Source organism: Spodoptera frugiperda, chromosome 15, assembly GCF_023101765.2.
Source record: "Spodoptera frugiperda isolate SF20-4 chromosome 15, AGI-APGP_CSIRO_Sfru_2.0, whole genome shotgun sequence".
NCBI classification, from domain to species: domain Eukaryota; kingdom Metazoa; phylum Arthropoda; class Insecta; order Lepidoptera; family Noctuidae; genus Spodoptera; species Spodoptera frugiperda.
This window is the reverse complement of record NC_064226.1, coordinates 4,575,321-4,601,538: the sequence shown is the minus strand read 5'-3', so window position 1 is coordinate 4,601,538 and position 26,218 is coordinate 4,575,321. Positions and strand designations below refer to the sequence as shown.

At 34.3% G+C, this 26,218-nt stretch overlaps 2 protein-coding genes across 3 annotated transcripts in view; one reads left to right on the top strand and one right to left on the bottom strand.

The window, feature by feature from the left end:
• LOC118278236 (microspherule protein 1) overlaps positions 1-15,413 on the top strand; it is a 23,400-nt gene extending 7,987 nt beyond the window's left edge. Inside the window, exons 7-8 of the mRNA XM_035597368.2 lie at positions 14,731-14,946; positions 15,278-15,413. Coding sequence (XP_035453261.1) covers positions 14,731-14,946; positions 15,278-15,367 — 306 coding nt within the window. The 3' untranslated portion in view covers positions 15,368-15,413. The remainder of the gene's footprint in view (positions 1-14,730; positions 14,947-15,277) is intronic.
• LOC118278227 (uncharacterized) lies at positions 15,403-26,059 on the bottom strand. 2 transcript variants are annotated; one of them, XM_050699097.1, is made up of 3 exons: positions 25,901-26,059; positions 21,000-25,769; positions 15,403-20,957 (listed from the first exon to the last, which is right to left on the bottom strand). In XM_050699097.1, the coding sequence occupies exons 2-3, from the start codon at positions 25,651-25,653 to the stop codon at positions 18,163-18,165; spliced, it is 7,449 nt and encodes a 2,482-aa protein (XP_050555054.1). In that variant the 5' UTR covers positions 25,654-25,769; positions 25,901-26,059; the 3' UTR covers positions 15,403-18,162. The 2 variants fall into 2 exon arrangements, with proteins under 2 accessions (XP_050555054.1, XP_035453250.2); XM_035597357.2 differs by having other exon boundaries at positions 15,403-25,769.
• Between the last annotated feature and the right edge of the window lie 159 nt (positions 26,060-26,218).

Sequence of the window (26,218 nt, the reverse complement as noted above, 5' to 3'; positions counted from 1 at the left end):
ATACGTAAATAAGGTATTACCATACGTGATTACTGAGATTTTCACTCTTGATGTAGACGCTGTTTCATCACGTCTTTGCAGTGGTTCTGTGTAAATATAATTGTATAAATGAAATAATCAACCATTTAGAGATAGTGCAAACCCTACTTACACGTAACATCGAATCTTACAAAAAAGTGCCCGTAAAATAGACACAGGTTTGTCATATAATAAGCCCCAAGCCAAGCCACTTGTACAGCCTAGTACATATCAGTGAAAATGATCACATATTACATTTTCTTAGCACAGCTACATAACACATCTCTGGTGGAAAAGCACCCTTACTCCTCTGGTATTGGGAATATACCGGCGTCGATTGTTTACCATTAGATGATCCATTGAAATATACCTAATATTTAAAACAATGTTTTATTTGACATCTCGACATTACACGATACATTTTACTTTATAATCACTTACCACCAAAATTAAAAATTGCACCACTTACAGTAACTTCTTACATTTCATTCATAGACCATTAAGATAACTGAATCTGGAACACTTCACTTATTCCTTTAATGATTGCTCCATCAAAAAATCCACACCAATGAAAACACTGGGCGAAATTAGAAAAAAAAAACTGTCAATAATATAAAAAAAAAAACATACATAAAGTAAATGTAGTTGGAAATTAAAGTCTGTAATGGAAAAAAAAACAACATATTAATTAATTTCACTTGCATGTCCACTATGTCCACAAAATAGAAAACTAATTAGTTTTATGCACCGTAATTACGTATTTCCATAGCGCATTTCACATTTCCCCTTCGTCCGTCAATATCGGGGGCAATCATAACAAACCGACACGGGTATTCGTGTATTGTAGACCCTGAGTACAGTTTCAAGGACACCTCCCACCCCTAATGACACGGTCACCACCCGACGGCCAACATAAAAAATATCTATTCATTTCACTATCTAGCCCACATATCGTCATATTGTATCGATTGCCCTCGTTTCAATAACTTCATGCCGCCCATTTTAAACTACACATTTTCAGCTTTATCTTCAGAAGGAAGCTTGAGATTATGTTATCTTTCATTAACGTCTAAATACCTTTATCACCCGTTATGGTTCCGTATTTTTCCTTCCACTGCATAATATCTTGGTATTTCACCACCATTTGAAACTATGCAAATTTTTAATAATTGCATGCGCCATGTTTAATCATTAGCGGTATTTATATTCCAGACAAAACGGACGACGCAATTAATTCTACTATATTTGAATATCTATATAGGTATGAAAATTCTCACTCGTATATAACACTGCCCAGACAGCGATACGTACCGCTAATAACATTTATAATACGTACAAATAAATTAATTTCGTTATCTTAGTTTATTGTTTTCTCCGTGGGCCAGTTAACAATTCACTTGTGAGTTGGCAAATAATTACGTAGAGAATAAAAATCTTACTGTGGCATTTGTTTTGAGAAATGGCCGGTGGTCGCCGTCGACGTGTTTACATAACATTCTTTAAAACACTGCGATTGTTTGGCCACTGCCAGTGAATTGGATATTCAAAACAATGAGTGTCAATAGATGATCGAACGGTAAACTTGTGGAACTTGTCAATGTCCGGTGAATCTACTGAGCGAAGTTTCTGATACCTGACCATCTCGGTGTAAATATATTTTGTTCTACATATACCTATACTTATTTATAGTTGAATATAGATAGTGTCCAAGTGAAGAACATACCGTGTAAGCGTGATTTTACTTTACGTTCTTTTTATTTCTAGATTTTATTATAGAAGCTGCTGTTCTTTTTGCTAGACCTTATCGGTTTCGGGTGGGTTAGGTCCAGAGATCATACGCGTAGATCTGTCTATTCGTTTGTGTATAAACTTGATAGAGTATGAGAAGCCATTACTGTTCTTTCTATTTTTGCAATTATCAACTGCAACATACATCAAGGCCTTTCTTTTGGGTCATCTCCTATTAAGTGGTTCACTCCTGCCTACCTATTCGGACAAAAATACTTTATGTTATCTGATTTTGTATAGTTTCAAAAGAGTAGTAATTTATTTACTAAAGTGATCCCTTGAGACTTAGTCCGAACTGCCGTTGATCCTTCAAAGGCAGCCATTTTGTGTACGTCGCGTAGTGGAAGTGGGGAACAGGCCGATGTTGTCATCGTACTGCTTTGTGAGAAACTGAGAGAGTAGCTCTCTGGCCGTTTTATCAAGACATTCGCGTTTGCTAAAACAAAAAAAAAAGTAAAAAAAAGAAAAGAAGATAAGATTGTTTTTTTTGCACTTCGCGTTTTTTTCCTTCCTTCTTTTTTGCTAGTTTGCGTTGGTACTGCCTTAACGCTTTAACTCTTCATACATCTCCGAATTCTGATATGGCAAAAGAGGTCTAAAATATTACGAACGGTATCCTGCCCTTTACATTAATCTTTGCAGAATTTGAGTGCGGTTAATCTGCGTCACCCGTGAAGGCTATATTTTTTTATGATAGCACCACTTCGACGTTAATGCTACCTTTTTTTATTACGGGGGGCAATTTTCAAAAGGTGCCTTGCTTTTTGGGGATATAGACTAGGAAGTGTGGAAACTTTTAACTCACTAAAACGGGTGGTTTTAGTGAGGTGGCCACATTCAGCAGTGATAAGGGGTACTGAGTCCTCTAATTAGATCTGCTCCGGAGCCCATGGTGCAACGCCTGTTGCAGCCCATCCCTAGGGACGTTAGCCCTACCTGCTGAATAACTGTTATGTAGATTTTCAGATATTTTTGCAATCTGCAAAATTGGACGTAGAATGCAAGCCACCAGCAGAACTGGGGCTAGTTCAGTTCGAAACCAAAATAGAAGCATATGCGATTGCTAAAACATTTTATTTAAAAACAGATCAGAACATGCTCTTTTTGAGGTCAATGTATATAAAATAAGTAGACATTATAATAATTGATCACGGCTAAATTATTCAAACATGGTTGTCATTTTGTTTGATGGCCGTCGTGTTATCGTGACATTTATTTATATTGCTTTTCAATTATAAACGAATAGACTATGGCTCTATTTTCTTTGCAATTAGGCACTATATTTGACAGCTAGTAAAATCCCTCAAATTGGGGTGATGTGTAAGGTTTTGATGGATTTGTACCCCATTTTATCGAGTAGGTACTGTATTACTTTATTTCTGATTCTTCATAATTGTGATCCAATTTCAAAGTTCCATAAATAACCTGGACGTGATTACCCTTTTCCAGACTTCATTCAGACTTCTATAATTAGCAGAAACCATTTTTATTAGAGTACGACATTTCTGGTCTCGTCTAATGCACATCATAATTATAAGATAGCTAAACGATATGAATATGCAGAATGCTCGTCGTTTAGTTAGCTCACTACACTACATTCATATGGGTATCAGCATGGGTGCTGTTACCTCGGTGACAACGAAGAGCTCAAATAAGCGACCTAAGGTCATTGATCGGCTCTCAGCGCCCGGACCTTAAGCAATAGTTGTCAACGGATGGGTGCCCAACAGGAGCATTATTGAAGCATTTGCTTTAGATGTAGGTAGACTCTCGTTCCGCATATGCGTTCAGTCAGACGTCCAAAAATGTAAAGGTTAAATGACCTACTAGAGTACTTTAGCTTAAAACACCATTATAAAATTATCTAGTACATAAACGAAGGCTAGGTTTCTCTCTGGTACCTAGAAAACCATTTTAATTTAAGTGTTCTGGGAATAGTTTACCCGAAATTCGTGTTCAATCAACGGTAACTACGATACTGTCTATCACTAAGGAGGGCATTTAAGCTAATGAGGTATTACAATGACCTTGGATCACAATTTTATTCTAAGGGTAACTTTAATAATACGTGAACATCTTCTCAAGATGTATATTTATTTACCCAACGTCCTTTCGTTCAGTTTAGCACGTGTACCATCACTTATCTATGAGGTCACAGTTTAAAAAACCAATCGAGATTATCTAACTATTGGTAAAGCCCATAATACCATGCTTTGGGCAACCATTTCACCATAGCTCATGTCGAATAACGATAACACAGGAAACAGATGATATCAATGATTGTTTACGTTTAAAAATAACTGCCCTGACCCCGCTTTTGGAAGGCTAATCAGTAAGATGATTTTAATGTAATGTCAAAGCTAATGGCTTATTAAACAGATGTGATAGAGCATTTTTGCGCTGATACATGAAAGGTGATTGCGTTGTGTGCGGATTACTTGAGAAGGTAGCTAAGATCTCCTTACAAAATCTTTACATTGTGACCGACTTTTGATTAGTTCTTTAGGGAATAGAGAGTAAAGTTCCTTAAGAAAAGGAGGATCCTCCGACCAAGGGTTGGTGATTTTCTATCCATGTTTATTCGCATGTAAACTGTATATGTGCGATGTAGGATTTACGACGTTATCCGTTGATTTATTCGTGGTTGTCTATGTGCGACTGTCATCTATAATTTGTCATGTGTCATCACAGTTCTATTATAGTTTCTATATATCCCGAGATTTAGGATTAAGATCATGTATTGCTATTGAAATCGATAGTTTACCTATAAGTGCTGACTGAGTCTAATCGAAGGGCGAAGCGGCAACATCTTTCTTCAACAGGGCCCATAACTAGGTCACACAGGTCACATAGACGTACACAAGATCATTAATTATTCATGTAAAGTTTCGGAGTAGAAATACAAATTCTATTTTGTTACTTACTAGCTTTTTGTTGCATGTGTGTATCATTGGAACGGATATGAATTCGGTTTAATTCAGAATGATTACCTACTTATGTAAATTAAACGTATTTTAAAATTGTTTGTGTGCGTTTTGCACGTAAATAAGATTGTTTTTTTTTGTGTATGTCTAGCAAAATAGACGGTGATACTGATTTATATTTTACAAAATAATATAAACAGGAAGACTTACGATGTTAATGCTATGCATTTGACGTTACTTTTAAAAATAAATATAATTTTTTCTGATTCTTAATAAGGATTACGTATAATATTTGGCCACTAATTGGTACAAAATACTTGAATTTAAAAAGTGTCTGCAGAAAATAGGCAAAAAATTTATACTTATTTTTTTACCTTATTTGGAATAAATTATAATATATTTTTGAACAAAGAATATAAACAAATATGAGTAACATCCAAAGAGGTCATTACTGATTATGGCAATGCCAAACATGTGAAATAAAACGCGTTATCTGATTTTTTAAATGCATTTTTTTTTTCAATGTCGATTCGATATTATCGCGCCATTTTTGCAGACGTATGTACAGTACATTATAGGTAAATAATAATTTTTAGACGATTATAATCAAGTAGATATTATCCATGCCATTATTTTATCGATGATAATACTTTTTTAACGGCGTCACTCAAAATCTTTTCAATTATCAAAATAAAAGTATCTACAACATTTTCAAAAATACGTAAAGAAACCGGCCTTGAACTTCTATATTTCTTATTTCATGCTAGATAATTTTAAATATTAATTAATATGCATTCCCACTGTCAAATTTAATATGTAAGTAGATAATTGTTATTACGTAGTTAGCTATTACGTATTATTAATAAAAAACTATTGTCCGAAACATGTTTTCCTTGTTTTAAAAATAAATATAATATCTCTAGAACAGTGAAATAAAATGTTGAAATGAACTTACAATAGTAATATTATCTTAATATTCACAGCGACATTCCAAGATTTTCACGGCCCTCCATAACAAAATCACTTGTAGGAATTGTAGGCTACATACAATATACATAGTTACCTAATGTGTGAAACAACATTGAAACAATATAAAGATGATAATTACAAATCTTGTCCAAACATACGTAATTATGATTAAACAAGTTGCTCTATTAGTTCAGTTTCAGATACAACTTACAAGGTTAGAAGTAAATATCTGGCGTTGTTCAGCGTTGGGGGTACCTATATATAGTATATACTTGTTTAGTTATTTTACAAGGTACTCTAAACGTGGCCATTTTTTAACATAGCCAAGGCATCTTTTCGTTTCGGTTGTCTAAATATGTTTTGATTATTTAGTAACATGTAAATAATCTTCGTGAAAAAAATGGAAGTTTATTTAGTCCGTCCATTTTTATCGAATTACAGTTTTGGAGTGAAAATGGACATAGAAGTGACGTCACGCGATATTTAAAATCGATATATCTTCGAAAGTATGTTACTGGAAAAAAAAATATACGTGTCTAATATTTTAAAATAATCTACATAACCAAAAAAATATTTTATTGTGATTACTATGCAAAATACGTGGGAGAAAGAGATGAAAAGATTTACTTATACAATGCAACTAAAAACGTTCTCACTAATCAAGGGAATTAAAAAGACAACACAGTGTTGCACGTTATAAAATCATGTTCTTAAAAAAACTTTTAAAAAATAAAATTATTTTCATATTTCGTTGATATAAGATATGAAGTCAACATTTCTTGGTAAACACTTAGAATATCGCAACTAAGTAGGACTGTGAACTTACTATGAAACAAGTCGTCCAAGCAGGTGTCGTGTAACGGGTGTCGTATTTAGTACAATTTGTGCTATACACGACAGTAGTTACCGTTACCATCTCGCTAACTATGATAAAAGCACTAAGTAATATGTACTGTAAATATGAAACACTGGAAGGAAGGTTTACTCCGAGTTTTCAAGAGTAACTGACAAATTGTACGCCATGTTTTGAATAATATTAATATTTATACGATCCTTATGAATATGGAAATGTAGTTATGAATTTATCATTTTAAATTGGTTGTTGTCAATTTTGTTTGTTATCAGCTGTTTGTAGGGTAGTTGTGAAATTAGGCTCGAGGACACCGGCGCAGGCGCCGACGTGGCGTGTCGTGTTTCATTTCTTCAGGAATTAATGACGTTTTATGTGTAGCGTTAAATACTTTTTTTTTCTATTATTTTTATTAAATACACTGCAGAACACTTGTGACTTATCACAGTTTGTGGACAATGTAAAAACAAACGTCTTTATCATGATATAATTTATATATTTTTATATTTACTTATACTGTATAATTGCATATAATGATATATGTCTAATTACCTCATTTTGATAAGACAAGTAATGTTTTCTCGTAAGTGAATACGTACCTAGAGCAGCCATTGTTCTGTTCTGTTAGCAGTATGTACTAGGCAATCTGGTTATTCAATCATTTAAATGAGATGCTTAGGTATTTCATATTATGTGAATAGTAATTTCGTATTCGATTGTACTTATATAACTGTTCATGTCATCTGTCCAAAGATATTTTTTTAAGGGGGAAAATCATCCAATGTCTTCTCCCGCCTTGGGTGAGGCGAGAGGGAGTATCAAACTCTTACTGACTAAAAACCACCTGTTCCTACTCCTGCTTTTCGAGCCGGAGCTCTGGTAAACCCGCTAGGTAGTCCGCAGCTCCGGATAAAGATATTCTGTGTACGGTTGCTTTTAATAAAAAAAAAAAAGAAATAGTTATCATAGTACCTACCTATATGTAGTATGTATATGTAGGTACTGCTCACTCTTCGAAATTAGGTAAGTACGTATAGTTACATATAAATTAAAATTAACACAATTAATTTATCGAAAAACATTTTCCCTGTAATGATTGCATTTCTGTTGAACAAATAAAAGTATGTGTGGGTGAACTGAGGGACCACACTGGGAATTCGCGAAATGAAAGTTCTAGGATTTAGTAGTAGACCTAAAACAATTGTAGAACGAATCTGGGAATTTGTAAACAAATATATTAAAAACTACGACCCATAAAGTGTGGTCCCTCAGTTCTCAAAGACGATCAGTCAGATCTCGGAAAGTATCTTATAAAAGAAGGTTTTGTGAATACAGACATTTAGTAAATAATTTGTAAAGATATCTATTAAATAACAGACCACAAAGCATTAAAGATAAAAAAAGTATAGCAACTGAACTGTGGTCCCTCAGTCCACATAACAAAGATAAATATTTTAGTGAATATTACTGAATAAAACCGTTATAATTCTACATCAAGTTTTAGTAAAAGTCTTAATACATATTGTAAAAAGAAATGGATTTCAAATATCGAAGCATTTCGAAGATAGCGATGATTAAAAGTGGTCCCTCAATCCTCTCCTCCACTGACATTTAGACACTGCTAGCTGCTAGACGAGAGGAATATCAGCAAGTCTAGTGTACTTAACATTTAGTAATAGTTTTCTACTAAATAATAGGTATATAAAATTTTGGGTTTCTTACCTCTAAGCTGAGAAAATATTAATTTTTTAATCCTATGAAAATAGGTAAACCAGTGTGACCACAAAATCAAACAAAGTGTAGACAGTACTATTATTCGGTCAACGTAACTTGGCGAGTCTGAACGTAGGCTTTGCGAGTCTGAACGTACGGTAGGTTCGTTCGTTCGTTCGTTGGTATGTGAAATTTGAACGCACGTAACGTACGTTCAAATTCGGTACCTATATACATAAATTAAGGTTTCTCTATATACAATACAACAACAACAGACTGACAATAAACAACGTTTCATCTAAATAATGATATATTAAATAAAGAATAATAGTACTGTCTACATTTTGTTTGATTTCGTGGTCACACTGGTCTACCTATTTTCATAGGATTAAAAAATTAATATTTTCTCAGCTTAGAGGTAAGAAACCCAAAATTTTATATACCTATTATTTAGTAGAAAACTATTACTAAATGTTAAGTACACTAGACTTGCTGATATTCCTCTCGTCTAGCAGCTAGCAGTGTCTAAATGTCAGTGGAGGAGAGGATTGAGGGACCACTTTTAATCATCGCTATCTTCGAAATGCTTCGATATTTAAGATCCATTTCTTTTTACAATATGTTTTAAGACTTTTACTAAAACTTTATGTAGAATAATAACGGTTTTATTCAGTAATATTCACTAAAATATTTATCTTTGTTATGTGGACTGAGGGACCACAGTTCAGTTGCTATACTTTTTTTATCTTTAATGCTTTGTGGTCTGTTATTTAATAGATATCTTTACAAATTATTTACTAAATGTCTGTATTCACAAAACCTTCTATTATAAGATACTTTCCGAGATCTGACTGATCGTCTTTGAGAACTGAGGGACCACACTTTATGGGTCGTAGTTTTTAATATATTTGTTTACAAATTCCCAGATTCGTTCTACAATTGTTTTAGGTCTACTACTAAATCCTAGAACTTTCAATTCGCGAATTCCCAGTGTGGTCCCTCAGTTCACCCACACATAATAAAAGTTATTTGCCAACGTGTTCAAACAAACTTCAGCTTTATAATAATTATAAATAAAGATGTTATCGTACCTAAATACATAAAAGTAATAAATGTAACGCAAAAAATGCATTACTTAAGTAGTAGATTACTTCGTTTTATACACTTATCATTAATAATACGTAGGTAATTGTATGTATCTTATCTCATATATCTATTTTACCTAAAATCATATTTTAAGTAGTCACTGTTTTGTAAATTGTAACCAAAACGTCTACCGAACTAGCGTATTTGATAAGTTATTGTGAAATCTATGTCCTTGTTACTTTATCTATTTATATTTCAAATACAAGTTTACTTGTTTTGAGAACTAATTACATACTTGTTATGTTGCGACACACAATTTGTGACATCATGGTTGATGGTACCATTTCTTAGAAAGTAAAAAGAAATTATAACCGTTTTGATTAACGCTTTGTGTTCTTAGCGAAGAAGAAGCGCTCATATTCCATCTTGATGGTAAAATCACCCTTTTATCATGAATTTTCGGAAGAATTTCGTCACACGTTTAGTCATACTATGAAAAGAGTTAAAGTTTTCAGAAAAACAGTCGGGTAATTACAGCATGGAGTTCCTTAAAACAGACCCAAAATAGATATTTAAAGCATTAACTGCCGAAAGAAAACTGTTGAAGGCAAATCCTCCGCTAAGCGTCGGTCACCATTGTCCGACGTGGCGGTTAACGTGTTAAAGGTCGGTAGTCGGTAACACAAGTATCCACTCTATCTGGCGTTGCAGCCATTCATATCCCAAAAAAAGCTGGAACTGCTTTCAACAGGCTGTCAACTAGTAAATTTGACACTTAAAGACAAAGAAGTATTAAATCCACAATATAATATTAATCCACCAAACTCCAAATACCAAAAGAAAATACAAAAGACCACAGAAAATTCTTTCACATACAAGTACGAAACAGTTTTGTTAGTGTTGCACTAAGTTTATCAGTTTACTAAGAATGGTAGTACTTCGACTTCGACTGAATGCAAGCGAATGGAAATTCGAGTAACGACCGGTGCGCGGTGTCGAGTTTCCACATCGCCATTACAAGTCTTTCCGTTTGTTTTTGTGCTAATTCGCGAATTTAATTAGCTTTGATAGTGGTATTTAATTATTTTTTCCTTTATTATGTACATTAGGTACTTATTATGTATCTATTTGTTTTGAATTTATGTGTTGGTGTAGGAAATCGGAATTAAATGAAACAATAAATATCGCGACTGGGTGTTGTGCGTTGTCTGGTTTGCCGATTCTAAGCCGAAGATTTTTATTCTTTAATATCAGCTTTTATTCTTCTTTCATCATCATCATCATCAGACGAGAGATGTCCACTGATGAACAAAGGTCTCCCTCTTAGTCCTCGAAAAAAGGAACGACAAGCCGCCACCTGCATCCACTGGTTTTGTATTCTTCTTTAGGGACACATGAATTGATAGACAAATGTTAATGAGGAAATTATAATAGAAATTTTATCCACCCGTGGATCTCGTGGTCAACATTGTTATTAATGATGCCTAATATTGGTTTAGACCAAATACCCATATTATGACCAAATTCTTAGTCCACATTAATACTTACGATAGGCATCTATGCCTTGACTGTCCATTATAAAAACAGCGTGACGTGTCGTTTTTCTTTTACTTCTCTTGTCTATTACTTAGTAATGTTGTTACTAATTTTGTGTCACAATATATCATCCATATGTTGATTCATGTTTACAAATAAGAATGAATAAGAAAAGCAGTATTTTACCAATTGCCGGTAGTTCGAACCCCATGAAATAGGGGCAAGCCTAAAGTACCTGCGCTTGCGAATATCCCCATCTGCAGTGCAAAAACCTGCATGCTATCTTTTTCAGTAATATTGTGACCATTTTTTCAAAACACCTAAGTCTAATGCGTCTCACCATCCATCGTAAATAATTGTTGTTCTTGCAAAGGGGATTTGCAATTCAGGTGGACATATTTTATACAATCTTTTGATTTATTTAGTACCAAAACTTTAATGCTGCGAAAGCACGATATTGCTAAATGCTAATTTATAGAAACTTCAAGACAAGACTAACGCATTTACGTGTTTGGAGTTCGTTACCTTTGTAGAAATATTAATATTGGGGTAGGTATTTGGATAGCGTTTCCAATATTTGGAATGGACGAGCCCGCGGTATTTGCAATATTAATGATAACTGCAGTTCGTGTCGTGTTGTCATCTTAAAAATAAAAATAGAAATGTGGAGACTGGTTGAAATGTCAGACTTATTGTTAGTCGCTGAAAGGAAATGCGAAGTCATGGTTGAGGGTTCAAAAGAAGCATTATTATAAAGAAAGATACTTTTGATTTGTTCATTTCTGTTACTTTTTTCGCAATTAACACGTTAACCGCCACCTCTTAGGATTTGCCTTCAACAGTTTTCTTTTGTCAGTTAATGCTTTAAGTTTCCAATTGTCACGATAATTAACCAGATTCGTCTGTCTTGTTTTATATTTTACATAGAACGACCTTCTAACTTTTACAAACGATCAGAGGTGATGCGACATTTTTGGTTTGACCCAATTGCAGACTTCCGTGCTTGTGACTAACCCGTAACGACTTTAAATGTGAATATGGACCGTTGGATTTAAGTATATCCACTCCAGATGATATAATAGAGCCTTGTGTTAAAATTGGTCACTCATCCACTAATCGATGTTTCATGACTTAATAATAATAAGCACGTAATTTTTTTATGCTTCTCATAGGTAATTGCTATTCGATTTGTCTAAATTGCAAATGGTACTGAACATACCACATTCAAATTATCATTTTTTTGTACAGAATGTGCCAAAAATAACAACAGTTGATTAACCTATAGGTACCTACGTAGTTTACGGATAGGCGGATGCGGGCGTGGGCACCCATCTAAATCTACATATACATACCTACATTGGTATAGGTACTGTCACAATGACGTTTCACCCAATAATAAACAATGCTGTTCCTTCTACCGTTAGTTATTTAATTTATTTCTTTATTCTAATCGCATACGTTTTCTTGAGGTACTTATTTATTTTTCTTTTTCGATGGTGAAACTTATTGCCAATATTTTCGGTCTTCGAATTACTAAATCCAACCCCCTTTTAATGAAGTAGAACCCTTTTAATTCAGTGTTTAATAGGTGCCCAGTTGCCCACCTATAGTGGTTCATTCATAAATAAATAAATAATCAAACAATTTCTTCCTAATAACATTACTTTCAAAGAAAAAACAATGTTAACACTAAACAGATTAAGAAATAACATGGTTAACCACGAAGCTCATTACGTGTAATGACTTTCCCGCCCATTCGCAGTTATAAAGCCATGACAGAAATTGTCACGCCATCTTGCCTTTTAATTCTATATTTGAAGACTGCTGCGTTGTTTGGTGATTATAAGGAGTCTATTGTGATGTTTTGGAATCCAGCAGAAACGCATTGCTGAAATCCATATTCAATTCTACGTAGTGGTTTTTGTTATGCTTCCTTAGACAACTACTGAGTATCAGATATGTCAAGAAATTGTATTTTTTACAAATTAAGTGAAATTCTGAGGTTTTATTAGTTTTTCTTCATTTTGAACACTTATAGGCAGATTTTTATAGGTGCCTTTACCTTAGTAATTTAAAGATAACCTAGAAATGTCTGTCATTTCAGTCTTACCAGGTTTGAACGTAACGGTGCCACAGGTAATGAAAGTGCACATCTGTGTCACTGAACCGCCGCTACTGTCATTTAATGGGTTACCTACTGCAGATTTCTTAAAACAATACATTACTTTTACACAGATGGCAAGGAATTCACCTGTAATAACTTTTCTGTGACAATTTGAGACACAGTCTATAATAATGTTTACGAGATAAAACTATTACCTACACATCAAGTTAGGTTTAAATTGCTCAGTTTAATTATTGAATTTTCCGGAGGATGTGAAACCTAAACCGGTCGTGAATACCCATAAAATCTAACTATAGATTTACAATTACACATTAAAGGCAATACAATATTAAACTCACTGTGTATTAAAATAAAAATACGGCTCATTTGAGTAAGCAACCGTAACGAGCCTAAATGTTACCATGGTAATAAATATAAAAACGTAGAAAAACAAACCACCGTTCCACTTGCATATTTTGTGTTTAAGAAAAAAAACTGAAGTAGAACAATTTAGTATATTTTACACTTTAAAATAATTCAGCACTGCTATCAAGTAAAAGGAAAAAAATAGAAGTCACATATATACAGTAACGAACACAGCGAGGTACTTGCACATAATCAGCTTTACGAATAACTAGTTACTTGATAACCTTATCTGTTCAATTAGTATGTCAACAGCTCTATCTGCTTTGTTAATAACACAATACTAATGAACACAATCATTAAACAGTACAGTCGCACAAAAAGTTTAAATCGACCACGTCCACACCATTCTCTCTCCGACTGTGCTTTAAAAATTTTGCATAATAAATCTCATTAGTTTTTCTTTACTATAATTTATTTAAATATGAAAATACCGGTGACGCTATCTAAGATATTTCATATTTAATAGATTGTAAACATATTTAGTAGTTTTATAGTCACGGAATGTAGATAAGACGTGTGATTTCAATGTATTAATTTGTCAGCAAGCGATTGTCCGTCCTTATTACAAATTATTATAAGCAGGTATTGTTTTAAACGACTATTATCAACACCATTCGTTTCATAGTGCATTCGTTAATTAGTTTCCGATTTCGATTGTGTTTTAATTGCTAGCGTGCGTGTTTAATAAACGTCGATTTTACGCAAAACTTGTTGAGTGGTTTCAGTATTTTGATGGCTTTTGTTACGAACATGCGAAGAAGGATATCGTTGCGCATTATTACGACACGTGGGTAAACTATGTGAACAGTTTATTTATGGGGAAAACGTGAATTTTTATTGATAGCCGTCTACCCACCCACGCAGGTACCTACACTACGCAAACTGAAAGTAGTTTTAAGTCGATGTCTCACAAAAATTATGTCCAATTTGACAAAGCCTGCTTGGAAAGTTTTCTATCATTTAATTTAAATTCACCGTATTAATTAGTAACTGCACTGTAATTCACGGTCTGCGGTAATAATTAGCTCAGTAGATATACTGCGTAGTGGCGACGTGAAACGTATTGTTGTATAAATTAATTTCATAGGTTTTTATACTATCAGACTTTTAACAAACCAAGTATGATAATTAATTATCATCAACTTGATATTTTAGGTACACCTTACATGAAAAGTTAATTAAAAATACGATTAGATTTAAAGGCATTGTATGCAGATTATGTGCTACGTCAGAACACAATTTAAAAGTATAAAACTCCAATAACATTTGTATGGAATGAAGATTTGAATTAATGTTTTTACGTTTTTGTTTACTAGATCGCAGTTGGCCGTAGTACGCGGGACAACAATATCGATGTGGATCTGACTTTGGAAGGGCCGGCGGCGAAGGTGTCTCGGAAGCAGGCGACCATTCGGCTGCGGAACAGCGGGGACTTCTTTATGTCGTCGGAGGGCAAACGGCCCATATTCGTGGACGGGCGGCCAGTGCTGCCAGGCAACAAAGTGAAGCTCAATCACAACACCGTCATCGAGGTACCTACTTATATGCTCGTAATGTTTTGCGTGTCATTAGTCTTACCGATTATATCATGCCATTGTTGTACAACCCATGATTTCGGACGTCACCATTACTGCTGGATTATGGCAATTTTGGCATAATGAATGTTATGAGACCACTCAATAGTTTGCCCATGTTTAAAACTTAATTCAGCTTAATGCTTTTTCAACAAGCAGAATTTAGGTTGAATTCTTGGATCCGTATATTGATTGCAGTTATTGGAAATTATGTTGAAGTTAGTGGGCATTAGATATATTGATTGCAAAGCTATTAGATCAATAGTTAAGTTTTATTTTTTGTACCCAGATTGCCGGACTTCGCTTCGTATTTCTGGTGAACCAAGAGCTGATCAGCGCCATACGGCAAGAAGCTGTGAAAGTTAATATACCTGTGTAATAATGAATTTAATTGTAATAAGTAATAAACGTATATTTACTGCGAACACATTTATTTTGGTCAATTATAGAACAATTTCAAAACTAGGTACCACTCGAAAACGTAATACATAATAACATCCCATTAATTAACAGTATAATGTGTCACACTTGAGTTTATAAACCACTCAGTTTTAGAGCAAGTGTGTCCAATATTACGTCTATCACCATACATTATCACGTGCGTTACTGGCATAAGAAGATATGCATTAACATTTAAACGACAAACAAATATCTAATTATTAAATCATCAATAATAACTAATCCATAACCCTTAATTAAATAATTTAACCACAATAGAATATACCATTAATTAACTTAGTTATAACAATGGCCAACAAGTGCAGGAAAAAAAACAACAATCCACTCAATAGTGCATAACAAACATACAAGGTATCGAAAGTTACGATGAAATAAATTCTATGATAGGACTCTATGTGAACGTGAAGTAATCAGTCATCAGTCTGCGAGACTGCGCGCCACCCCCGGGCACCGCCTGCAGGCAGGCAGGCGCAGGCGCAGGCAGCGCGCCGCGTCTCACCATTACATGCACGTGTACCAGCAAACTGTCATTTTGGTAAATATCCAGCCTCAACGCTACTGAGGTTATGTGCCCAAATAAATCCAGGGCGCAAATCAACACATCTCTTAACTTTACCTTTGTACATTTATTATCCATAAAACTTACGACTATTACTTAAAACTACCATTTCTCATACAATATATTATGATCTATAAATAAATTAAACTGTATAACCGACCATCTTATACGGAATTTCAACACATTTAAAATATTATTTCAATTACTTGTTACACAATAACACTATGATGTATTTCTAAAATATTTTATCTACGAAGGCAACACTTTGCAAATACATGTATGCAGGACTTAAAAGCACATATATTTGGTATATTTATTGAACACCCTGTACATGATATCAAAATAGTGTATTTTAATAATAAAATATATTTATAGGCACGATAAGGCAAAACATGAATCGGTGAGTGCCTTTATGAGATCAACAGATATTTCCAAAATATTTAAAATGGCCAAAACGTATGTAGTAACAATTGTCCTAAGACATAGGTACACGAAGGTACTGCTTGTATAATATCAGCACTATGTAGAAGGCACTGTCAGCGTATCCTATCGCTGCTTACCACGTAAAACATGGACCTGTATTGGAACAATGTGTAGTAAAACTTCGCAACCTAGGTACGTATATGAAAATATGCCCAATAAATATTCTGGGTGCAATTTGTATAAATTATATTGATATTTTACATAGATTATTATGATACATCTACCTCTCCAATACGAGACGTATCGCATCCGGCAGCTATTTCGCCGTGTAGGTATACATTCAGTAGGTACCTACGTACGTACACACTTTCTCAACATCTATTATTTCTGAGTATTGGCTTTGGTTATTTCACGCTTTAATTTTATTACCTACCTACACTATGTTGTTTCACTGCAACATCATTACAAACAAAATTATTGAATGATATTGAACGAACATATTCTTACAAAATACACGTTACATTATAAGGTATTAACAATTAAAGTGTGCAAATTTTGTACTTCGCCTACACAGTAACATAGATACATGTTGCAGTCAAATCAATATCTATCAGACATGATTACACATGTGCTTAATATTTACTATACGTGAGCAATCTGGACAGTACCGAAGGCACTGGTCGTACTAACACTAATATATAACATCTTGTCAAAACCACACAGTGATTATTTCATTGCCAAGGTACATAAATATCATCAAAATTAGTCCACTATCTTTGTATCGACCGCTAGAACAAGCTGTACAGCGCTCTATCGGCTCTATGGACATTGTATAAGTATAATCAGGATATTTGCAAGCTGCGTTCATCACGGACGATATAACGATAATGAACCTAGCCGTGTACACATGGTGTACACTCGGGTTTCAGATTGAAGCACCACATTTATACATTACAGCGACGCTCTCAACTTTGGCGACGGAAGACAGAAAGAGGTTTACGACATGTTTCATCAAATGGAGTGGATCGATTTATCGATAGATTACAAATAAATTCTTTAAATAGGCACACAAAAATATGATTATCTATATCGGACTATTACCAATTATTATCATAGACTAGGTATAAGTACATTTTTATGTTAGGTGACCTTGATTGCACACACCACTTCACACATCAACTATATTTACAAAACATTTACTTAGGCATGGACTCCGCCGCCAATACGAATAAATCAACTTACAGAAAACTCATCTAAACATTATTCAAACATAAACATATTTATTAGAAATATCAGTATTATTTGGAATCAAATATTTAACGGAGATAATACTCATAAATTATGGCTAAATAAATAACTAAAATCTTGAAGGTGCAATTCTAAGAAATAAATAGTACTAATCAATAACACTAATAAAAATGGAATGACAGGCACAGCAGGTAAAAACGATTATAATAAAATTTGAAACTCTAACAAATTACAGATCAGATCAAATTGCACTATCAAACAATAACAATTCTTTTCTTTTATATCACACTTAGTATTGAATTTGGCTTCGTTATATAAACTATATAGTAAACTAACATGGGTAACTACTAAAAAACTAAAATGGAATCGTAGGAATGATAACACGAGACCTTCATTGGGGTGGGATCCATTAACACAGAAGCCAATATGGCTGTTAATTATTATACATAGACCCAAGGAACTGCGACACTCAACACAAACTACACTCAGTAATTATGTTTTAATCTTATCGTGTATTTAAGTCCCGAGGAAGAGGAGTTGTCAGATATCGGTGGCGATATCACAAACTTAGCACTGCTTGCAGACTTATACTTCTGAAACTTTTCAGCTAACACATAAGTCCTCTTCCTGTGGCTATATATAGCCTTGGTTTTGTTTCTAGTTGCCATTTTGTCAATAAAATGGTTTTTCTCTATAAACACCCATGGTTGCCACTTTCTACCTGTCAAATCCGGGTTGAAATCGTCTTTATTTGAAGTACTCGCGTAATGAGAACCGTTTTGATTTTTCTTAATAACTACTTTAGGAATAGATTTTTTTGGTTTTTTGGTCTTTTCCTTATGCATTTTAAATTGCATTTCATCTATACTTTTAAGGACATCTTCAAATTTAGGCTTTGGTTTCTTAGGAATGCGAGGAGTTGAAACATTTTGTTTACTCAGCTTTGGTTCATCTTTGGACATTTTTAATTGCTTTAGCTTCATAAGACTATGTTGAGGTAAAGAAAGTTTGACTTTAAGATCACGGATGGATTCTTTTAAAGGGGGAATATATTTTTGAGCTGCTTTAGTCAAAAGTGGTCGATGTGAGGAAAAATTTGCGTGAGAATGTAAATATTCCTTTTCTTCTGTAAACTTGCAACTAGATCTCTTATTAACACTACTAATATCATTAATTTGTGATATTCTAGAACCTTTATAGTTTGTTATTTTTAATAATATGCCGGAATTTTTCTCTTCCGAAGTGGTAGAGGATACTTCAGGTGAACTGGACGTATAAACTGCATCGTCGTCTTTCTGATTATACGTAAATACATCATCGACACTGGATTCACATGAATGCACGGCATCTTCTTGAGTTTTCGCAAAAAATTCTATGGAATGTCGATTTTCACGTTCATTTTTATCAACGTTAATATCTACAACAATGTCTAAAGCATTACTCTTATTTTGGAATGGAGATGAAGTTCCTTCACTAACATTCTCCTTGTCTTCTGGCGTTTCTTTAGGATTTAATTTCCCAGAATTTAAAATTTTGTCAATATATGGTGGAACGTAAGGAGACAATGGTGGCTCATTAGATTCTGATAACATTTTTTCTAAAGAATAGTTATCATAATATCTGTCATATTCTTCAGAAACACGAGTTTCTCTACTATACAAAGTTTTATTTACATCCATTTGTGGAGTATTATACAGAGTTTCAACGAATAGAGCATCATCGCTACACATTTTATCACCATATATTGACTTCACTTTATCGGTGTGTTCGCTGCTACTAAAAACACCAGACTCTTCATTATCAGACAAAATAACGTCTTTTGGGGACGAAGGTTCGCAAATTTCGATGTCTTCGGCAACATCGTCATCAATAATCGTTTCTTCACAACCCACATCTTCCACCCATGACTCTTCTAAGGCCTTTTCTTCTTCACAATCCACTACAACTGAATCTGAATAATCACAAGTGTGTTCTGGTTGTGGAGTTGATATATCTTCTGATAAAGTCTCAGTATTTAAGTCATCGTGTAGACAATCTTCCGCAAGTTCTGTATAACAAACTTTCTCTGTTTCTTCATTTTCTTCTTCAGTTATAATGCAACTATTGTCTATAAAAATACAAAATGAAACATTTTCTTCATTATAAAAAGAAGACACTGAATTACGTCTATTATTATGAATTATATTGCATAAATTTTGAGCTATAAATTCATTGTTTACTTTATTGACCTTTCTACGTTTAAATGGCCAAATAAACTGTACATTATCTTCATTTTCCTGTTTTGTCTGTTCTTCATTGTTGTACATGTTTAATGCAGAATCTGATAGGGATCTTTTAAGGCGGTTACACTTTTTATACGGGATTTCATTGGAAGGAAAACGTACATTCTCAGAGTCATTCGTTTCTAACGTTGTATTCTGTTTTCTATCATCATTCTGATCATTACATTGATCTGGTGGACATTGAATCGATTCATAGGCGACTTCTTCTTCTTTAGATGTATCTAATTCACTTACTTCAGATGCAACCTCACATTGATTATCAACATCACTATTAATCTGATCTTCGTAACTAGCGTTTACATTTTCGTCTGCGAGGGTATTTTCCTCAATATCGGACTCTATACAAGATTCAGTTACATCATTATTGTTGAGGCATGGCTCATCATCGGCAACAACTTCAGGAGCTACAGAATTTTCTTCCATTTTAAAATTATCCTCAGAGTCGATTTGGCTATTTAAATCGACTTGATTCGTAACTGACTCGTCGATGTAGTCGTCTAAAACAGGAGAATTTATAACACTAGCATTATCTGTTTCCATTTCTATATCACTATGGTTATCTTGATCCAGGTCTTCTGTTACACTTTTGGACATGTCATCTTCCAATGGTGGTGTCTCATCTTTAAATGATGGATTGTCATCTTCAAATGTTGGTTTGTCTTCTTCAAATAGTGGATTGTCATCTTTAGATGGTGAGTTGTTATCTTCAAATGATGGGGTTCTATCTTCAAATGCTGGTTGGTCATCTTGAAATGGTGGTTTGTCATCTTGAAATGATGGTTTGTCATCTTGAAATGATGGTTTGTCATCTTGAAATGATGGTTTGTCATCTTGAAATGATGGTTTGTCATCTTCAAATAATGGGGTGTTATCTTCAAATGGTGGTGTGTCATCTTCGACTGGTGGTTTATCATCTTCAAATGGCGGATTGTCATCTTCAATTGGTGAATTGTTATCTTCAATTAGTGGATTGTTATCTTCAAATGGTGGATTGTTATCTTCAAATGGTGGATTGTTATCTTCAAATGGTGAATTGTAACCTTCAAAGGATGGTTTGTCATCTTTATATGGTGGTTTATCATCTTCACATGGTGGTTTATCATTTTCAAATGGTGGTTTGTCATCTTCAAATAGTGGATTGTCATCTTCTAACGGTGGTTTGTCATCTTTATATGGTGGTATATCATCTTCACATGGTAGTTTATCATTTTCAAATGGTGGTTTGTCATCATCAAATGGTGGTTCATCATCTTCAGACATTGGTTCATCATCTTTAAATGGTGATTTACTCATATCTAAATCACAGTCATTTTGTTTTACTACAGCCACTGTTGAAGTATTTAAGGATTCCATCGAGTCATATAAAAAGTCATCACTGCTGTCGACAACATTTTCTGGTGTTACATTGTTACAATTTCCTTCGGAAAATGTGAGTAATTTTTGAATCCAAGGCGAATACAATTCTTTGTTGAAATACAAAAAGTCTCGTGGGATTGGCTTATACAGTTTGTCTCCTAAATCTCCATTAATTGTTTGGTCACAGTCATAAAGGTCCGATTGTTTTGTACAGGTTGGTGTATCTAGAAAGACTTCATTATTTGTTTTGTTTAAATCCTCTTCTAGATCTGATGACGATGATGAAAGTTTAGTCGGTAAGTGTGAGGAGTTATCATTTTCGATTTTGTCATCCTTCAGTAACTGTAAGGAGTTATCATTTTCGATGTTACCATCAGTATGATCTATCTCATAATCTTTGGGAATCTCTTCTGTAATCATCTCTTTTGTTTGTTCTTTATTTTCAGAGCGATCATGACATAAATCTTCATTTAACTGAAATTGTTTGTTATCAATTTGGTGTAACGGTGAGGTGTAAGGTGTTTTTTCTCTGATTTCTGGATAAGTTCTAGTATCTGATATTTCATTAAGTTCATTATTTAGTGAAGTGTCCAAACCAAGTTCTGTTTCATTAGGTATGGAATTACTTAATTCATCAATTAAATCATCATGATTTTCACAATTTTCCATTATCTCATCATGTTCATCTTTAGCAGCGATTTTATCATTAGTGTTTAATTCATAAATTTCATTTGAGTTTTGTGTAAGGTTTTCTGTATATTCTGAATGTATTTCTGGAAACATGTAGTCTGATTCTTTTGACAATTCACTGGGAGTATCTCCGGTGTCTAAATCGTTTCTAATTTCTTTTGTGTTATGATCACTAATTAGAACAGTCGAATTATCACTATCTGGCATTTCCGTTTCGGGTAGATTTGGTGACTCATTTTCATCTGGACTTTTATGTTCTGTAACAGGATCGTTTACTTTGTTTTCGTCTAAATCATTTAAAAGAATTTTATGGTCATCATCGCTAGTTGAAGTTTTCTCTTTTCTTTCACTGTTTTCATTATTCGTGATGGATATATTATCATTTCCTTCACTGTTGCTTAAATCACAACCTCTATCTCCCTTATCATCCTTTACGACATCATCATGTTGCTCAGTCAATGCAGGTAATAAGCTAATGGGATCAGATGAAACTTCTCTGTTTATAAATGTGTTTAAACAGGTTTCTTCTACATGTGTGGGTGCAATAACTGGTGATTCCATTTTTGTTTCTATGGATTCAGTATTATTTAGGTTATCTGCTTTATTTAAACTGAAGTCTATTGCAATTTCAGTAGGCAGAAGAGTATTTCTTTCTGCTTCAATAGAATGTATGTTTTGGGATGTATTAACAATAATTGAAAGATTTTCTTGTGCTGTTAAATTTATTGGAGCTTGCTGAACATCCACTACGTTTTTATCTGAACATTTTAATGAAATGTCTAAATTATCTTCGTATTTTTTTATATTCTCGGGATTTTTTATTATAACACTATCCGTTCTGATGGCATTAACATTGTGTTGTATTAGGATTTCTTTGGGTTCTGAGGAATTTATTTTAGTTTTACGGTATTTACTCAATTTAGAAAATTCTGTTTCAGATTCCATAATGCACGGCGATTTTGCAACATCATTTTCTGCCCTGGACGAATTAGTATGATCATATTTGTCTTTCATTTGGTTCTCTGGTGGATCTAATACCTCTAATGTTGGCAAATCTCTCATTGATGATGATAAAATATTGTTATCTCCTTTATTTGCGTTAATGAATTGTTGATTTACTTCAGGAAAGTTTAATTCAATGTCATTGTCAAGTCGAGGTAGTGAAGCTAGACATAGGCCTGAATTACTTTCGAGGTCCTGTAAACTGTAACTGCTTTTAATAGGGTCCATAGGATTAGTATTTGAAAATTGTGTATTGTTAATCATTTTGCAGCTGGGAATTCTTATGTTTTCATTCATATTCATTCGATGATCACCTCTTTTCATTATGTTGCAATCAATATTTTCATTAATTCCATTTAACATAGGAGACTTATTTATCACTGGATTTGCCACTTTCTCTATTGACCTTTCAGCCAAAATATTTTGAACAGGTGCAGCTACTTCTACATTGAGCATTTTCGGACTACAAGGCTTTATTTCAAAATTACAGCCAACCTCCTTGTGAATGACGGACTGACTTATTTTAGCTTCAACATCTAAAGGTGAAACAGGTCTAGGTGGTATCACTCCTGTCACCTGTTTCTGGTGAACTTTCATGGCCATGTGATAGTCTTTGGAGGCTGGTGTCTTGTAGTTACTCATATTCGATGATTCTATCACCTCTTCAAATTGATTGAGTAATTCAATACTGTTATATCCTTTGATATTCTCAGGTAACTTAGAGACTTTTTGAATATGTTCATATTTAGCAAGTTCTTCGCTAGGAACATTTACAAGACCAAGTACATACAGTTGTTCTTGGTTATTCATTCCGTCATTTGTCTTGTTGAAGTTGGTTTTCTCGCTAGATCCTGTCTGGATGATTATTTCTTTAGAGCCATTTTCTTCTTGCTCCTCATCTCCTTCATTCCACATTTGCAGGAACTGCCTAACATCTATTTGTTTTTTGTCTTTGGACATATTATTATTAGAATTTAATTGCGACTTTGACATCATAGGCGATGTTCTGACCATAGGTCCATACCTATTGTCATAATATTTCCTAAGGTATTCATTTGGTATTCTGTTGACACCAGAATCAATACTTCTAACACTTGCCGTAGATGATTGACTCACATAACCACAATCTTCTTGAGAGGTCCCAAGAGTTTGGGTTGTATCATTACTAGTATTAGAATCTGTGGGGGAAATTGCTAGTGTGTTTGGTGAAAACACAGGAGCGTGTCTGGACATAGGGTTGTGTACATTAATGTTAGGGTCCATGTTTCTAAAATGAGCCATATGCTCATAATTTTTCAATTGTTGGGTGTCTTTTTTGTAATATGGATTTGGAGGTAGGTTATGTACATTTATCGTGGAATAATTAGGCATTATAACTTGGCTCTTCATAGGCATCCTAGGCATTTCATTGACAAAATAGCTTTCAGTTGTAGGATAAATTTTGGGTCTATTATTATCATATTCAATATATGCTTTAGTACTGTTATCATAAGGTAGTTTGTTTGACGGTATTGTTTTCATATGAGCATCAGGTGGGTATGAATGCATTTTATTTTGGGGACAGTTACTTATTACTGGTCCGTAGTTTGGATGGATTACTTGATTACGATATTGGATGTTGTAGTTACCTTGGGGAGTTCTTTGGTATCCTTCCATGACAGGTTCTGCCACTCGGCTATCCAAATACTTGATTGGAGGATATGGAGGATAGGGATGTGGCGGTATAGACTTCTGTAACTCATATTTATGAGCTGGAAAACCAGGTGGTGGATGGAATGGATTAGAATAATTACCAATGTACTCATACCTTTGCTGGGGATATCTTTCCTTCACACTTGGATAAGGCTTGAAGCGAATGTTTCCCTCTTGATAGTAAGGGTCAGCATACACATAGCCCTGTTCTTCTGGAACAGTTCTATGAGGTCTGGGCACTACTGGTCGAGGGCCCGCACAGCTGGGGTATTCTTGATATTGGTACAGTTCAGGAGCACTATACATCCTTGTGGATCGTAAATTAACACTGCCTGGAGGCCATCCATGTGGAGCAGTCCGTGTCACAGTGGGATTCACATTGGGTAAACACATTTCAGAGTTCCTAACATTTTTAAGTTCACTGCTAGTAGGATTAACAGCATAAGGCACATCACAGAACTTTGCCTCTGGCGGCATGTTTAACTTGATATTTTTAGGTACACTGTTGTTTCTATCTGATATTTGAGCATAGTTGGTGTCATCATTTATTTTGATTGAGTTGTATGTGGGTGGCACCATAATACGCTGCATGTTTTCTTGGAATGTTTGTCTTGGTGATATGTTTCTTGTTGGATTCTGGAAATTGGCTAACTTATGGGGGTATTCGGGTAGACGTCTGTACGCGTTGTCCATGCATGGCCATGGCTCGGCAGGACCTTTCTTTATGTGATACGCGTCGCTGACGGCTGGCGGAGGCACGACTCGGTCGGGCCCGATGACGGCGCATGGCCGCGCGTTCTGTACCTCCACTTTACCCAATGAGTTAGATCCGATATCTTGATACGACTTATTTCTGTCACAGTGGAGCGCGATACCGCTGCTTTGACTGTATTTGCTGCCGTCATTATTGCGTTCACTCACACCAGACTCGGTCCTCAAGTCTTTAGCATCCATTGCCACGGTAACTTGGACACATATTCGTACTCGGTGTTCTCATTTTTCAATACTGGGTAAGCTTGAACTCCTTGAAATAACTTAATAACCAGAGGTGGCACAAAACCATTTCCATTCTGAAATATAAACAAAATATCAGATAGATAAAGTGACAACTGTCAAAACAATATGCCACATAGGCCCCTATTTATTTGGTACGTATAGTTAAACACTTCATGTAATCCTTAACTTAAATGATTTAATATACCTTTGGTAATTCTTCTAAATTTGTGAAACATCAATATTATTTCCAAGGAAACACCGATTTATTACGTTTTGAAGTCGTCCATGAGTTATGATGTTACCAAAACAAAAAATAAATAATACAAGAGAAAAGGGTTCGTTCCGTCACGCGCATTGGTGTCGGAAAGTGATTACATTTTTAGTACTTAAACATTTTCTTATTTAATTAATTAACATACATTTGCTCAGTTTGCATGTTCAAAATAGATTTGCCCAGTTTTATACTGAAAAATATTACATTATCCCAAATACGTAATAAAAGTTACTAAAGACAATTAGTCGA

Coding starts and splice junctions, on each gene's coding strand:
- LOC118278227 (XM_035597357.2), bottom strand. CDS start 25,653: ATGGATGCTAAAGACTTGAGGACCGAGTCTGGTGTGAGTGAACGCAAT.